Source organism: Arachis stenosperma, chromosome 5 (genome assembly GCF_014773155.1).
Source record: "Arachis stenosperma cultivar V10309 chromosome 5, arast.V10309.gnm1.PFL2, whole genome shotgun sequence".
Taxonomy (NCBI): Eukaryota; Viridiplantae; Streptophyta; class Magnoliopsida; order Fabales; family Fabaceae; genus Arachis; species Arachis stenosperma.
The window spans coordinates 50336335-50353198 of record NC_080381.1 but is presented as its reverse complement, the minus strand read 5'-3'; the positions used below and the strand labels follow the sequence as shown (position 1 = coordinate 50353198).

Genomic DNA, 16864 nt, shown 5'->3' with positions numbered 1-16864 from the left:
CAAAACATCCTCTACAAGTCCATAGGCTTGTTTTCTTGAGTTGTCTGCCATCTCCAATGAGATTCTTGCAGCTTGCTCCTCAAAGATCCCTAGCTTCTCCATTACAGAGAGGGGCATGAGGTTCACACTTGACCCTAGCTCACACAGAGCCTTCTTGAAGGTCATGGTGCCTATTGTACAAGGTATTGAAAACTTCCCAGGATCCTGCCTCTTTTGAGGCGGTCTCTGCCTAGACAAGTCATCCAGTTCTTTGGTGAGCAAGGGAGGTTCATCTTCCCAAGTCTCATTTCCAAATAACTTGTCATTTAGCTTCATGATTGCTCCAAGGTACTTAGCAACTTGCTCTTCAGTGACATACTCATCCTCTTCAGAGGAAGAGTATTCATCAGAGCTCATGAATGGCAGAAGTAAGTCCAATGGAATCTCTATGGTCTCATTTTGAGCCTCAGATTCCCATGGTTCCTCATTGGGGAACTCAGAGGAGGTTGGTGCACGCCCATTGAGGTCTTCCTCAGTGGCGTCCACCTCCTCTCTTTCCTCTCCATATTCGGCCATGTTTATGGCTTTGCACTCTCCTTTTGGATTTTCTTCTGTGTTGCTTGGGAGAGTACTAGGAGGGAGTCCAGTAATTTTCTTGCTCAGCTGACCCACTTGTCCTTCCAAATTTCTGATGGAGGACCTTGTTTCAGTCATGAAACTTTGAGTGGTTTTGATTAGATCAGAGACCATTGTTGCTAAGTCAGAGGTATTCTGCTTAGAACTCTCTGTCTGTTGCTGAGAAGATGATGGAAAAGGCTTGCCATTGCTAAACCTGTTTCTTCCACCATTATTGTTGTTGAAACCTTGTTAAGGTCTCTCTTGATTCTTCCATGAGAAATTTGGGTGATTTCTCCATGAAGAATTATAGGTGTTTCCATAGGGTTCTCCTAGGTAATTCACCTCTTCCATCGAAGGGTTCTCAGGATCATAAGCTTCTTCCTCAGATGAAGCATCCTTAGTACTGCTTGGTGCATTTTGCATTCCAGACAGACTTTGAGAAATCAAATTGACTTGTTGAGTCAATATCTTGTTCTGAGCCAGTATGGCATTCAGAGTATCAATCTCAAGAACTCCTTTCTTCTGATTTGTCCCATTGTTCACAGGATTCCTTTCAGAAGTGTACATGAATTGGTTATTTGCAACCATTTCAATTAGTTCCTGAGCTTCTGTAGGCGTCTTCTTCAAATGAAGAGATCCTCCAACAGAGCTATCCAAAGACATCTTGGATAGTTCAGAGAGACCATCATAGAAAATACCTATGATGCTCCATTCAGAAAGCATGTCTGAGGGACATTTTCTGATTAATTGTTTGTATCTTTCCCAAGCTTCATAGAGGGATTCTCCATCCTTCTGTTTGAAGGTTTGGACTTCCACTCTAAGCTTACTCCATTTTTGAGGTGGAAAGAACTTTGCCAAGAAGGCATTGACTAGCTTTTCCCAAGAGTCCAGGCTATCTTTAGGTTGTGAGTCCAACCATATTCTAGCTCTGTCTCTTACAGCAAAAGGGAATAGCATCAGTCTGTAGACCTCAGGGTCAACCCCATTAGTCTTGACTGTGTCACAGATTTGCAAGAACTCAGCTAAAAACTGATGAGGATCTTCCATTGGAAGTCCATGGAACTTGCAATTCTGTTGCATTAGAGAAACTAATTGAGGCTTAAGCTCAAAGTTGTTTGCTCCAATGGCAGGGATAGAGATGCTTCTCCCATAGAAGTCGGGAGTAGGTGCAGTGAAGTCACCCAGCACCTTCCTTGCATTGTTGGCATTGTTGTTGTTTTCGGCTGCCATGTGTTCTTCTTCTTTGAAGAATTCGGTCAGGTCCTCTAAAGAGAGTTGTGCTTTGGCTTCTCTTAGCTTTCTCTTCAAGGTCCTCTCAGGTTCGGGGTCAGCTTCAACAAGAATGCCTTTGTCTCTGCTCCTGCTCATAAGAAAGAGAAGGGGACAAGAAAATGTGGAATCCTCTATGTCACAGTATAGAGATTCCTTGAAGTGTCAGAGGAAAAAAAAATAGAAGAAGGAGGTAGAAGAATTCGAACTTGATTAGATAGAGTTCGAAGTGTGCATTAAGAAGGAGTAGTACTCCATAAATAGAAGGATGTGAGAAGGAGGGAAGAGGATTTTCGAAAATTAATTAAAAAGATGTCAAAAACATTTTAAAAATTGATTGATAATTTTCGAAAATTCAAAGTGGAAAAGAAATCAAGTGATTTTTGAAAAAGATTTTGAATTTAGAAGTTAAAAAGATTTGATTGAAAACTATTTTGAAAAAGATGTGGTTGAGAAAATATGATTGGTTTTAAAAAAATGTGATTGAGAAGATATGATTTGAAAATAATTTTAAAAAGATATGTTTTGAAAACAATTTTAAAAGATTTGATTTTGAAAATTAGTAACTTGCCTAACAAGAAAAGATATGATTCAAGCATTAAACCTTTCTCAACAGAAAAGGCAACAAATTTGAGATGTTCAATCAAATCATTAATTGTTAGTAAGTATTTTTGAAAAAGGAAAGAAATTGATTTTGAAAACATTTGATTGAAAAGATATGATTTGAAAAAGATTTGATTTTGAAAAACTTTGAAAACTTGAAAAAAAATTGATTTGAAAACAAAATCTTCCCCCTTTGCCATCCTGGCGTTAAACGCCCAGAATGGTATCCATTCTGGCGTTTAACGCCCAAAATGCACCCTTTTTGGGCGTTAAACGCCCAACCAGGTACCCTGGCTGGCGTTTAAACGCCAGTCTGTCTTCTTCACTGGGCATTTTTGAATGCCCAGCTTTTTCTGTATAATTCCTCTGCAGTATGTTCTGAATCTTCAATTCTTTGTATTATTGACTTGAAAAGACACAAATTAAAAATATTTTTGGATTTTTAATAATCAAAATGCAACAAGAATCAAATAACAATGCATGCAAGACACCAAACTTAGCAGTTTGTATACTACTGACACTATATGAGACACATAAACACTCAAGCCAATTGAATTCAAAGATTAGAACACAAAAATCATCAAGAATTACTTGAAGATCCTTAAGACACATGAATGAATGCATGCAATTGACACCAAACTTAAGATGAGACACTAGACTTAAGCAAGAAACATCAAATATTTTTGGTTTTTATGATTTTGTAATTTTTTTTGTGTTTTTCGAAAATTAAGTGGAAAAAGATATCAAAATTCTTAATGAGAATTCCAGGAATCAATGCAATGCTAGTCTAAGACTCCGGTCCAGGAATTAGACATGGCTTCACAGCCAGCCAAGCTTTCAAAGAAAGCTTCGGTCCAAAACACTAGACATGGCCAAAGGCCAGCCAAGCCTTAGCAGATCACTGCTCCAAAAGCAAGATTGATAAAAATCAACAAGCTCTTGTGATGATAAGTTGAAACCTCGGTCCAATGAGATTAGACATGGCTTCTCAGCCAGCCAGATTTCAACAAATCATCATGAAACTCTAGAATTTATCTTCAAGAATTTCGAAGAAGAAAAAAAAAATACCTAATCTAAGCAACAAGATGTACCGTCAGTTGTCCAAACTGAACAATCCCTGGCATTGTTACCAAAAGCTTGCTCAAAACTTGAACAATCCCCGGCAACGGCGCCAAAAACTTGGTGGCGCGAAATTGTGATCACTACAACTTCGCACAACTAACCAGCAAGTGCACTGGGTCGTCCAAGTAATACCTTACGTGAGTAAGGGTCGATCCCACGGAGATTGTTGCTATGAAGCAAGCTATGGTCATCTTGTAAATCTTAGTCAGGCAAACTCAAATACATGATGGTGATGAACGAAAATAACACAAAGATAAAGATAGAGATACTTATGTAATTCATTGGTAGGAACTTCAGATAAGCGCATGAAGATGCCTTCCCTTCCGTCTCTCTGCTTTCCTACAGTCTTCATCCAATCCTTCTTACTCCTTTCCATGGCAAGCTTATGCAAGGGTTTCACCGTTGTCAGTGGCTACCTCCCATCCTCTCATTGGAAATGTTCAACGCACCCTGTCACGGCACGGCTATCCATCTGTCGGTTCTCAATCAGGCCGGAATAGAATCCAGTGATTCTTTTGCGTCTGTCACTAACGCCCCGCCCTCAGGAGTTTGAAGCACGTCACAGTCATTCAATCATTGAATCCTACTCAGAATACCACAGACAAGGTTAGACCTTCCGGATTCTCTTGAATGCCGCCATCAGTTCTCGCCTATACCACGAAGACTCTGATCTCACGGAATGGCTGGCTCGTTTGTCAGGTGAGCACTCGGTTGTCAGGCGATCAACCATGCATCATGTTATCAGGAATCCAAGAGATATTCACTAAGCCTCAAATGCTTGTAGAACAAGAGTGGTTGTCAGTCACTTTGTTCATGAGTGAGAATGGTGATGATCCGTAACAATCATCACCTTCATCAAGTTGAAGAACAAGTGATATCTTGGACAAAGAACAAGCGGAATTGAATGGAAGAACAATAGTAATTGCATTAATACTCGAGGTACAGCAGAGCTCCACACCTTAATCTATGGTGTGTAGAAACTCCACCGTTGAAAATACATAAGCATAAGGTCTAGGCATGGCCGAATGGCCAGCCTCCCAATGATCTAAGATAGCATAAAACGAAGATAGCTACCAAAGTCTTCTTAATACAATAGTAAAAGGTCCTACTTATAGATAACTAGTAGCCTAAGGTTTACAGAAATGAGTAAATGACATAAAAATCCACTTCCGGGCCCACTTGGTGTGTGCTTGGGCTGAGCAATGAAGCAATTTCGTGTAGAGACTCTTCTTGGAGTTAAACGCCAGCTTTTATGCCAGTTTGGGCGTTTAACTCCCATTTGGGTGCCAGTTCCAGCGTTTAACGCTGGGATTTCTTGAGGTGACTTTGAACGCCGGTTTGGGCCATCAAATCTTGGGCAAAGTATGGACTATCATATATTGCTGGAAAGCTCAGGATGTCTACTTTCCAACGCCGTTGAGAGCGCGCCAATTGGGCTTCTGTAGCTCCAGAAAATCCACTTCGAGTGCAGGGAGGTCAGAATCCAACAGCATCTGCAGTCCTTTTGAGTCTCTGGATCAGATTTTTGCTCAGATCCCTCAATTTCAGCCAGAAAATACCTGAAATCACAGAAAAACACACAAACTCATAGTAAAGTCCAGAAAAGTAAATTTTAACTAAAAACTAATAAAAATATACTAAAAACTAACTATATCATATCAAAAACATACTAAAAACAATGCCAAAAAGCGTACAAATTATCCGCTCATCAGAAGGCCACGCGTATGTGTGGGCGACGCGTAGGTATGGGATCAATTTCAACTCGAAAATAGCCGGATGTATAGTAAGAGCCGCTTTGTGAACAACATCGGATGCAAACCGGCACTTTGCGAATCCCATAACCCGAAATCTTCTACTAGCCCTGCCTACTATTAAAAAAAATTGAAAATCGGATTCCAGGGATCACCTAAAACATCGTTGTCAAGGTCAGTCTTCAACCCCTTCCCCGAAACCCTTAATGTCCTTACTAGAGATTGAGCTTGTTCAGAAAGTTCTTCTTCCTTGGACATTCTGTTCATCCGACCACCGTTCTTCCTGGTTAACTCACGGATGGAATATCATACAACATAAAAACTCGGCTTGTTACTACTACTTGAACCTTACCTACCTGAGACAAAACCAGACTTGCGTTGGAGCATCGACTGGTGAGCAACCTATTCTTTTTCACAGAAAACCATGAAGAGTACTGATGAGTGGATATTTTATACGCTTTTTGGCATCATTTTCATATAGTTTTTAGCATGTTTTGTTTAATTTTTATTAAGTTTTCATAGGTTTTAGCGTAAAATTCATATTTTTGGATTCTACTTTGAGTTTGTGTGTTTTTATGCAATTTCAGGTATTTTCTGGCTAAAATTGATGAGCTGAAGCAAAAGTCTGATTCAGAGGTAGAGAAAGCACTACAGATGCTGTCCAGATTTGACCTCCTTGCACTCGAAAGAGCTTTTCTGAAGCTACAGAAGTCAAAATGGAGCGCTTTCATCGGCTATGGAAATTTGACTTCCAGGTCTTTCCAGCAATATATAATAATGCATACTTTGCTTCAGAATTTAAGGTCCAATACTGGCGTTCAACACTAGCCTCCTGCCCCATTCCATGCGTCTAGCACCCAAAGGAGGATACCAGCATCCAAACGCCCAAAGAGGACCCCCTAGCTAGTGTTCAAGGCCCTAGAGGCCTCCTAGCACGTGGTTCTCAAAAAAGCTTAGCCCAAACACTCACCAAGTGGGCCCCAAAAGTAGATTTTAGCACTAAAAGACTGTTTTACTCTTTCTTATGTAATCCTTAGTCATTAGCTTAGTATTTAAAGACTTTTTACAATTGATCTTCAAATCATAGAGGGGAGATCTGCCATATTTCATTTTTTACAATGTATTTTCAATTAGTATGAGTTTCTAAACCTCCTAGGTTGAGGGGAGGAGCCCTGCTGAGTTTTATGGATTAATAAAAGTATTACTATTTCTCTTCAATCCGTGTTTCATTCAACCTGATGAATGGGATGACCTGTGACAATCATCTTTGTTCTTCATTCTATGACCGCATGCCTGACAACCACCCATGTTCTTCTTGGGTTCGTGTGAATACGTAACTGGAAAGCGTTGAACTACTAGCTTGATTATACATCTCTTAGACAACTAATCCATGACTTTGTTTGGGACTTCTCGAGACATCAGTTCAGTCGAGGTATGGGGAGATTAAGGTTTTTATGGTAGAGGCTATAACCCAAAGGCACAGCATTTTCTGATCCGGAAGATTTGACCTTGTCTGTGGCGTTTTGAGTAGGATCACTAAGGAGAATGGACTGCAGGAGCTTCACCCTCAATCAGAATGGATCCACACTAACCTTGGGGTTCAGGTCTAAAGGAGCATTAGCGATTGTGACCGTATGGCGTTGATCACATATAGCCTGCCATAGAAGAAATCATTCACAGTTGAAGAAGATAGTAAGACTAGAGTTAATCTCGAAGGACAAACCATCTCCAAGTCTTAACCATCTTCTTATCATTGTAAACATATCAACCGAGTTAAGATCTCTCTATTTTCTTTTATGAATTTAAATAATATGCCTACATCTCCTATTCGCTTGTCTAAAATCTACGAGATAACTATAGCTTGCTTCAAACCACAATCCTCGTGGGATCGACCCTGACTCGCTCAGGTATTACTTGGACGACCCAGTACACTTGCTGGTACAGTTGTACGAATTGTGGGGATTCATGCACCAAGTACCATCTTTTAACTTCGCTAATGATAGGACTTGAATAAGGTCTTAGAGAATTCCCTGTGCTCGACTCAGCTGCACATTCATCTGACTCTATAAGGGTAAGACCGCTAATACTCCTTCGTCTTTCTTTGCTACCTCTCATAACTCTTCCCTTCTGTAGTATGAGTTGAAAATAAAAAAGATTCCATCCAGCCCCTTGTTGCGAACGAAAAAATATCCAATCCGGGTGGAAAGATACGACTCATTTCACTGTGGCCCAACCTTCTTTGAAATCCCCACGGTTCTCGGGCGATAGAGGATTTCATAGTTCCATAGGTAAGCAAATAAATGCTTATCTCATTTTTTAATGCATACACCTGTTGGGCTGGGGTCCAACTTCTTTCTTGTAATGGACTTGCCATACGCGTGAGAATGAGATTTTTTCTCCTGGAAGAAGGGCTCTGGCGTTGGCAACGCCAAAATATAACTGGTGTTATCTGGAACAACGCCAGCGATGAAGGCCACGTGTACGCGTGGGCGACGCGTACACATGAGGAGAAAATTTATGCCTGGAAGAATATGCATGATACGAAGGTCACGTGTACGCGTGACCCACACGTACGCATGACAACTACCAGTAACGCCCAAGATAAAGGGCGCTCGATTTGAACAACGCCAGCTGGGCGTTGGCAACACCATCATAAAGGTCGTTAGTGAGCAAATAATGCCCAGACCTTTCAGAACCTCAATTCCAAGTCCAACAAAACCCATTTATCATTCTGGAAGCATAATTCAAAGTCATCAAAGGAGCAGAGAATTAGTATAAATAGGAGGGGACTTTGAACTAAAAGGGGACTCCCTAGCAGCGGATTACACATTACTTTTCGTACTTTTCTTGTACTTATTTCTTAATTTATTTTCCAGCTTTGTAATTTTGAATTCTTAGTGTAATAGAGCAATGATTCACTAAACCCCAACTTCATTAGGGGGAGGAGCTCTGCAAAGATTGGAATGAATTGATATTCTTTTTTTCTCTTCTTGATTTTATCTCTCTTTATCTAAGAGAGTTTTCGTTATTCAAAGATCCAATTCAATCGGAAAAGGAATTGGATCTATTAGAATTCTATGTGAACATTGGAAAATGAATCATAGCGATTCAGTTTGAAACTTTCTTCTCACAATGAATTTGATCTTGATTTAGAGTTGATATTGTGATATGTAATCTCTCTAAAATTGGGATCTTAGGAGTTATGTGGCATTAGATTAGAAATTATGCTTCATCTCTTTTCATGAGTATTGGATCAAGGAATTGGCATTTGATCCTGATTTGAGAAATTGAGTAACCAAAGAATTGGAGTTCAATTACATATGATCTGCCATAGATCTAAACATTGCATGAATAAGAGAGAAGAGAAGTTCATTGATTCAGAAAGATCCAAGCATCTCCAATCTCTAATGAACTTTACCCATTAGCACTTCCTTATTTCATTCTATTCCCCTTCCTGATTCCCATTTCCTTTACAATTCCTTTACATTTTCCAACAATTTACTTCATTGTCATTTACGCTTTCACATTTACCTTATTGCACTTTAATTTGCAGCAATTTTTACCTTCCACTCTTTAATTTAAGTCATTTAACTTCTTGTTCTTTACAATTCAGTTATTTAATTCTTTCTAAGTCACTCAATTCTCACTATCTTACTTGTTTAACTAGAATAACCAATAGATTAAAGTTTTTTAATCAATCAATCCTCGTGGGATCAACCTCACTCTGAGTGAGTTATTACTTGATTACGACCCGGTATACTTTCCGGTGGAATATTGTTCATCAAATTCTGTAACAGGAAGCGAACTTCGATTCTAAGCTTCATAGACGGGTATTTAAGGTAAAACTAGATATTCATAGTCCAAGAAGATATGTTGAATGTCCAAGAGTGATTGGAATGTACAAATGGCTAATAATGCCATTTGGATTGAAGAATGCTAGAACAACATACTAGAGAGCTGTGAATTCAATATTCCATGATTTCATTGGTAAGCTCATAAATATACATTGATGATGTGGTGATAAAATTAGAGTTGAAAGAAACTCATTTGATGAATCTAGAGATTGACTTTAATTAAATGAGAAAATTCCAACTTAAAATGAATCCACTAAAATGTATTTATGTTATTTGTTGAAGAAATGTTTTTCACTTTGTTGTATAAAAGAAGGACGTGGCAATCGACACAAATAAGTATAAGGCTATTTTCGATTCATCAGCACCCAGAAATAAAAAAGGAGCTTCAATCCTTTTTAGGTAAAGTTAACTTCCTTCGACAAAGGTATTTATGCCATTTTTTAACCTTAAACTAGGGGAATAATTCAAATGAGAAGATGATAATTAGATAGCTTTCGATAAGATAAAGCAGTATTTGACCTCGCCACCAATTTTGTCACCTAGTCGACAAGGTCAACCTTTAAAGCTTTATATTGCTGCATCAGAAACAACTCTAGAAAGTATGCTGGCTCAATAAGATAAAGATGGGAATGAAAGAGTAGTATATTACTTAGTCGAATGTCAACTAATGTAGAAACTAGATATATTGCTATCGAAAGGCTTTGTTTGGCCTTATATTTTTCTTGCAATAAAATTAAATGTTACTTGATTGGAAGAAATGCTTGTGTTGTTTCTAAATTTGATGGCATCAAATATATGATTTCTTATCCAATCTTGAAAGGGAAAATCGAAAAATGGATGTTAGGATTAATCTAATTTTTGTTATTTTATGTTGCCGCCAATGTAGTAAAAGGGAAAATATTTGCTAACTTTTTAGCTGACCATCTTTGGGTAGACATCGACGGTGACATCAAATTTAAAAATGTTGAGTATTTAAAACTAAAACTATGAAAATTTTTCTGCGATGGTTCTAAACATCAACATAAAGTAGGAGTGAGAATATTGTTAATTGCACCTAATGATACTCCTACTAGGTTCATGGTTCGACTAGAGCATAACTATTCTAACAATGAATTTGAGTATGAAGCTTTAATTATTAGACTAGAATTGTTAATAGAAAAAGGAGCTCGAATAGTCTAAATAATTGGAGATTCACAGTTAGTAATTTGACAATTGTCTCACAACTACAAGGTTATAAGCGAGAAATTTGCAAAATTGTAACACCCTAATTATCCTAAACCTTACCTCATGCAGTAAAACAAAGGATAACTAAGTGCCATGACAGTTCTAAGGCTTATACGATAATATATATATATAAATTTATAGAAAGGAATAATAATAATACAAGAATCCCGATGAGAAAATTACAACTCAAAATAGACATAGAAAAGCGCAAAGCATTCACACGATAACTAAAGGCGTAAAGGATAAGATACAGGTACAAGATAACAAAGTATATGTAGATATATAAACATAATAGTCACAGAATACTAGCCTCAGTCTGCGGAGTTTAGGCCGACTAGTTATATACAGACATAATTGGGTTTTTGAGTTCAAATAGCATATACAACTATCTCTCAAATTAAGCCTCTAAAGCAACAAGTCTAAGATACAAAAAGAGAGAACTATGACAAAATATCCAAAAGAACTCGAAAATATGAAAAGATCCTCCGCTCTGTCACCATTCCGCAACTCACCGAGGTGGGTTACGACCTGCATCTGAAAAATAACAACGAAATAGGTTTGAGAACCGGAGGTTCTCAGTATGGTAACTGTGCCCATTAATGTAAGATATAAGAATTTGGGATGCCAGAGGCAATCCTAGAACTTCACATCAAGCATAAGATTCAACTTATAAGACAATTTAAATAAATCCTTAAACAAGTCATCTAACTTAGGAGATTTCTAAACTATCGATTCATTGCTGTTCCACAGCCTTCACTAGCCTAACCTCCATGCGATCCCATCGTCACCGCCTTCTAAACCTTCTTAATCCCAGTAGAAAACACAAGTAAAACACAACTAGAATCATGTATATCAAGTAATTCAAGAATTAAGCATATTATACAATTAGGCAAAGCAATGCAAGTCTGCAAAACAAACATATAGAATATGCACATGATGAATGCATGTCCTATTTAGCTGTGATATCGCATCATCGATTCAACTGCCAACCCGACACATTCCCTTGGGAATGTCACCTTTCGGTCACGAATATAAGTGGGATCCCCCAATGGATATAATGTCGGGCACACTACCCATGGATATAGTGTCGGACACACTCTTGTAATCCGAAAGGATGCGAGCGGGATACTCTGCCATAGACCTAATATCTCAACGTTAGCGGGATTTACCACTGTCCTTATACCACCGCCACGACCTCAACAAGTGGGATTAACCACCATCCTTGCCAGTCGCATAGCATCTCAACAATATCAGCATAAAATATTACATCAGTGTTTCTTAGAAATCATTTTCACTACTCAGTAAAGTCATCATCTATCTCCGAGTCCTAAGCTCATCTTAGACATCATCAGTCCATAATTCCACAACTCATCACATTAATCATCATTACAGTATTCCGCCATCTCACTCAACTAATTCCATCCGCAGTAATCCAGAAACCTAAGTCTCCGCCTTCTAAATTCATACAAAATTCACCTATTTAAGTCACTAACTCTGCTCTATTAGTCCTAGTGCCTAATTACTAGGTAGTAACCTCAACCAGCAGTTTAAAGAAGTTTAGAAAGCTAGAGAACCCTTGAAAACGAAAAAAAAAATCATTTTTCAGCAAAATAGGGTCTGTGTGTACGCACACCACTGTCATGTGTACGCACGCATTGAAAAAGTGAGGGTCGGGTACTCAACTCCTCGCTCACGTACGCATAGCCAAAATTCACATACTCGGATATGCAACATAGTGCCCACGTACGCGAGACCCCCAGGAAGTGGAGAATGCCCGTGTTGCGTACACATGTTCACGTACGCATGCTGCATCAGACTCAGAAAAATTTAATGCTCCAAAATTTCAGTTTTTAAACATCAAATTTTAAACGCTCATAACTTCCTCTACAAAGCTCCATTTTTCTCAAACTTTATATCATTGTAAAGCTCTTTAAATGATCTTTAATTTAAAATAAATTTCAATCAATTTTAAAAATCAAGGCTCTAGTTATGATCCACCAAAATTTACCAAAAATAGATTTTTACCAAAAATGACAATTCTCTAGTTTTCCAAAACCAAAACAACTCAAAACATACCCAAACATCATAAAACACTATCTCATATAGCAATTTACCATTTCATAGCATTTTCATCTATTGAACACATATTCCTCTCATCTCTTCCACCTCTTTCCACCATAATTTCAACAAAGTCCAAAATTTCCAACTCAAAATCTTTATCATCAATAATTTGCTCAATTTTACTCATTATAAACATCATTAACCATATATCCTCATAATTGTCATAATTCAACCTTAATCTCAATAATCAACACCACAACAACATCATAATTCATCAAATAATTACAAACATCAAAATCACCATACATCATCATTCATCAATCATCAATAATTTAATCCAAACCTATCCTAAGTCCACTAGCCTAAGTGTTCAGGAATATTACATATTACATAGAGAAAACTGAAACCATACCTTGGCCGATTCTAAATATGCACCACACACCAAATTTGAGTCCAAAACAAGCCTCCGATCACCAACAAATCACCAACTCACATTCAAAGCTCCAAATCTACTCCAATAATTGAAAGAACTCCACTAAAATCATACAAATCACCATAAATCAACCTAGAGTTACCAAATTCACAATTACACAAAGGTAAAGAGTGTTTTTACCTTTTTCGATGGTGTTTGGAACACAAACCACCAATAGCCCTACCTTAGATACCACCTAATAAATCAAAAACACAAAATCTACTCAATACTCAAACGTAAAATTTTGAATTTCTTAGGACTACAGAATGGAGAGGGAGTTTTGAAATAATACCAATAAAGGTTAGATAGAACTAATGAGCTCAGCAAGAGCTTCACATGGCCGTAAACCGTTCGCGAATCAGAGCATTATAGCTCGAGTAATGGCTACTGAAAGTTGGTGGTGAATAGTGTCACTCTCTTCTCCCTCTATTCACTTACCAGCTGGTGTGTGTTGTGTTTTGTGGAGTGTTTGTGCTGAATGGGGGCTATTAACCCATTTATGTATGTTGGACTTGGGCCAAACTTGTACCCGATCTAACCCGTTACCGTTTTTAGCCCGTTTGGTGCAATTTTGGACTAAATTTTTAAAATTAGCGTCCAGTTTTTAACTGTGATTATTTTTCTAAGTTTTTTTTACAATTTTTACTGATCTCACATAGTACCGGACATATTTAAGCTAGTAATGCCAACTAATTTACCGGTACGCGTTTTTACGCAATTTTTCGCTGAAAACTACATTTTCCAACTCAGAAAAATCTACTGAGTCCAAATATCATATTTATATTTTCTAATTAATATTCTAAATTTGGATACTATTTTGGACAATTAAATTTTATCCCCAAAATTTAGTGATTACTTGAGAATAACTTGAGATAATCCTTCCGCATCTCAGACTCCAATTCCCAAATGTGCTCTTGCATTCCAGCTCTTCTCCAAGATAGTTTAACCAACAGAACCTCCTTTCCAAGCAACTTCTTTACACTAGTGTCGTCAATCCACACCGATGTTACTTGAAAAGTCAAGTTCTTCTTCATCTCAACTGACTTGGGATCTAACACATGAGCTGCATTTGACGTATACTTACGGAGTTGCGACACGTGGAATACATCATGTAAGTTAGACAAACGCGGCGGCAAAGCTACTTGATATGCCACCAGCCCGACTTGCCTCAAGACTTCAAAAGGTCCAATAAACCTCAGATTCAACATCTTAGTAGTTTTGATCACTCTTCTAATTCCTATTCTCGGAGTAACCCTTATAATACGTGCTTACCCACTTCAAATTTCAATGGTTTCCTTCTCTGATCTGTATAACTCTTTTGTCGGCTGTGTACAGTTAAGATTTTGGCTCTAATCTGTTTGACATTCTCAGTGGTCTCTGCTACTGAATCTGGCCCTAACACACTTGCTTCACCGGCTTCATACAAACACAGTGAAGATTGGCACTTCCTTCCATACAATGCCTCATACAGAGCCATTCCATTGCTCGCATGAAAGCTGTTGTTGTTCACAAACTCCACCAAAGGCATGTAGCGGTCCCAACTTCCAAGTTGATCCAAAACACATGCCCTTAGCATATCTTCCAACGTTTGAATTGTCCATTTCAACTTTCCATCCATTTGCAGATGATACGCCGTGCTGAGGCATAGTCACGTACCGAAAACTCTTTGGAAAGCTCCCCAAAACCTCAACATGAATCGGGAATCACGGTCTAACACTATCATCTTAGGCACACTGTGCAACCTTACAATCTACTTGATGTACAACCTCGCCAATTCTTCCAATGAATAGTTCACTCGGATAGGCAGGAAGTGAGGTGATAAACCACTATTTTACGGTTTATCTTGTACTAAATTAAGTGGATTTTATAAATTATTCATACACTTACTCATATAAATTGAACGGTTTTACAAATCCTTCCTAATTTTGTACCATATGATTGAAAATTTACTTCTTAGGCCTTTAAATTGTTCATTTTTAATTCTCCTTTATTACCATTCGATGCTGTGATGTGTTTGTGAAGTGTTTTCAGGTTTACAGGGCATGAATGGCTTAAAGGATGAAGAGGAGGCATGTCAAAGTGGAAGGAACACAAGAAACTAAAGAGATTAGAAGCGAGGAACGACGCGCATGCATGGCTGACGCGTGCGCGCGCGTGAATTGGCACATTTTACAGCGACGCACACGTGTGACCGACGCGTATGCGTGACAGAGCGTCATGTGCTGCACTTATCAGAATTCGCTGGGGGCGATTTTTGGGCTGATTTGAACCCAATTTCAAGCCCAAAAATGCAGACTAGAGGTAGGGGTGTAGCTGAGACTATGGAGATTTTTCATCTTTTACTTTAGTTTAAGTTTTAGTTTGGAATTCTAGAGAGAGAAACACTACTTCTCCTAGGATTCTTAGCATCCTTAGTTTTTTTGGTTTTGGATTGGATATTGAGAGAGCTGCTACTACCTTCTATTGAAGTCATCATCTCTATAGTTTGCTTTTCCAATAACTCAATTACTCTTTTTCATTTAGTTTCTTTGTGTTCATATTTGGATATTGTTATTTTCAATTCTATCAATGTAGTGAAGTATTCTCATATTTATTTTTATTGCTTGTTTAATTCGTATTGATTGTTGTTCATGCCAATTTTAATTTAATTAATTTCTCAGAGTTACCATGTCTTTTATTTACTCTTCTTATCTGTCTATGAAAATGGCATTCATGTTAATGACTTAAAGCTCTCAACTTGGCTTGGGAGTTGATTAATTGGAAACCCTTGAGTTGGAATACTCAAGTATCAATTTGTAATTGGGAATTACTAGCTAACTCAATTTTCACTAACTCTAGTCCTTCCCTAGGAAGTGACTAGGACTTGTGAATCAGAGTTAGTGCTATCCACTTGACTTTCCTTCATTAGTTAGAGGATAACTAAGTGGAAGTAATAAGCTTTTACTATTATACTTGGGAAAATCAACAAGGATAGGAACTCCAATTTTCAGTTCTAGCCAAAACCTTTTTATTAAATACATGACAGCTCTTGTCATTATTTATTGCTTTAATTGATAGCCATTTATTTTTCCATTTTCCAATTCTAAAATTACTCAGAGAATTCTTGACCAATAATTTATAACATTGTGCCAACTCTTTAGGAAACAACCCGGGTTTCTACTCCCGGTAATTTATTCTTAATTGTGACACACTTCTAAATTGATAGTGAGAATTTCGTTGGTTAAGATTGTGCTTACAACACCATTTTAGAAAATAATTTTTAGAAATTCTTAACTGGCATTTTTCCACCCATCATGAGGGGACTTGGTTAAGTGATCCACGATCATCCAAACTGCATCAAATTCGGACCTAGTCCTTGACAAGCCGGTCACAAAATCCATTGCAATTCCTTTCCACTTCCACTGAGGAATCTCAAGTGGCTGTAACATTTCCCACAGCTTAACCGGCAAGTGCACCGAGTCATCCAAGTAATACCTCAGGTGAGTGAGAGTCGATCCCATGAGGATTGTTGGACTGAGCAACAATGGTTATCCAATTGTCTTAGTTAGGCAGAAAAAAAGGTTGTTTTGATGGTTAAAACTCATAAAGCAATAAATAATAAGGTAAAGAAAGTAATTAAAGGTTTGGTGTGAAAACAGTGAGAGAAAACAATTAAGGCTTCGAAGATATTTACTTTTCTGAATTAAAAGTTTTTACAACCTATTTTAACAATGCATGATTCATTCCATGGGAAACTATAAATTTCTAAACCCTAATTTCTTAGTGATTTAGCCTCCTCTAACCTTCATTAACCGACACTCTCGTGGTCACTTAATTCCGATTAGAAGGTTAAGTTCAAAAACTAGTTTATGGGCACAAAAACTTTAATTACCCAAAGCTAATAGGAGTATATGTCACATATCCTAATTAGT

The 16864-nt window shown here is 37.9% G+C and overlaps 1 protein-coding gene and 1 non-coding gene across 2 annotated transcripts; one reads left to right on the top strand and one right to left on the bottom strand.

The window, feature by feature from the left end:
* Positions 1-1314: 1314 nt before the first annotated feature.
* LOC130983313 (small nucleolar RNA R71) lies at positions 1315-1422 on the top strand. The gene has a single exon (XR_009087309.1). It is a non-coding gene; the product is annotated as a small nucleolar RNA R71 (small nucleolar RNA).
* Positions 1423-13798: 12376 nt separating this feature from the next.
* LOC130980784 (uncharacterized) lies at positions 13799-14571 on the bottom strand. The gene is made up of 2 exons (XM_057904429.1): positions 14226-14571; positions 13799-14127 (listed from the first exon to the last, which is right to left on the bottom strand). The coding sequence occupies exons 1-2, from the start codon at positions 14569-14571 to the stop codon at positions 13799-13801; spliced, it is 675 nt and encodes a 224-aa protein (XP_057760412.1).
* Between the last annotated feature and the right edge of the window lie 2293 nt (positions 14572-16864).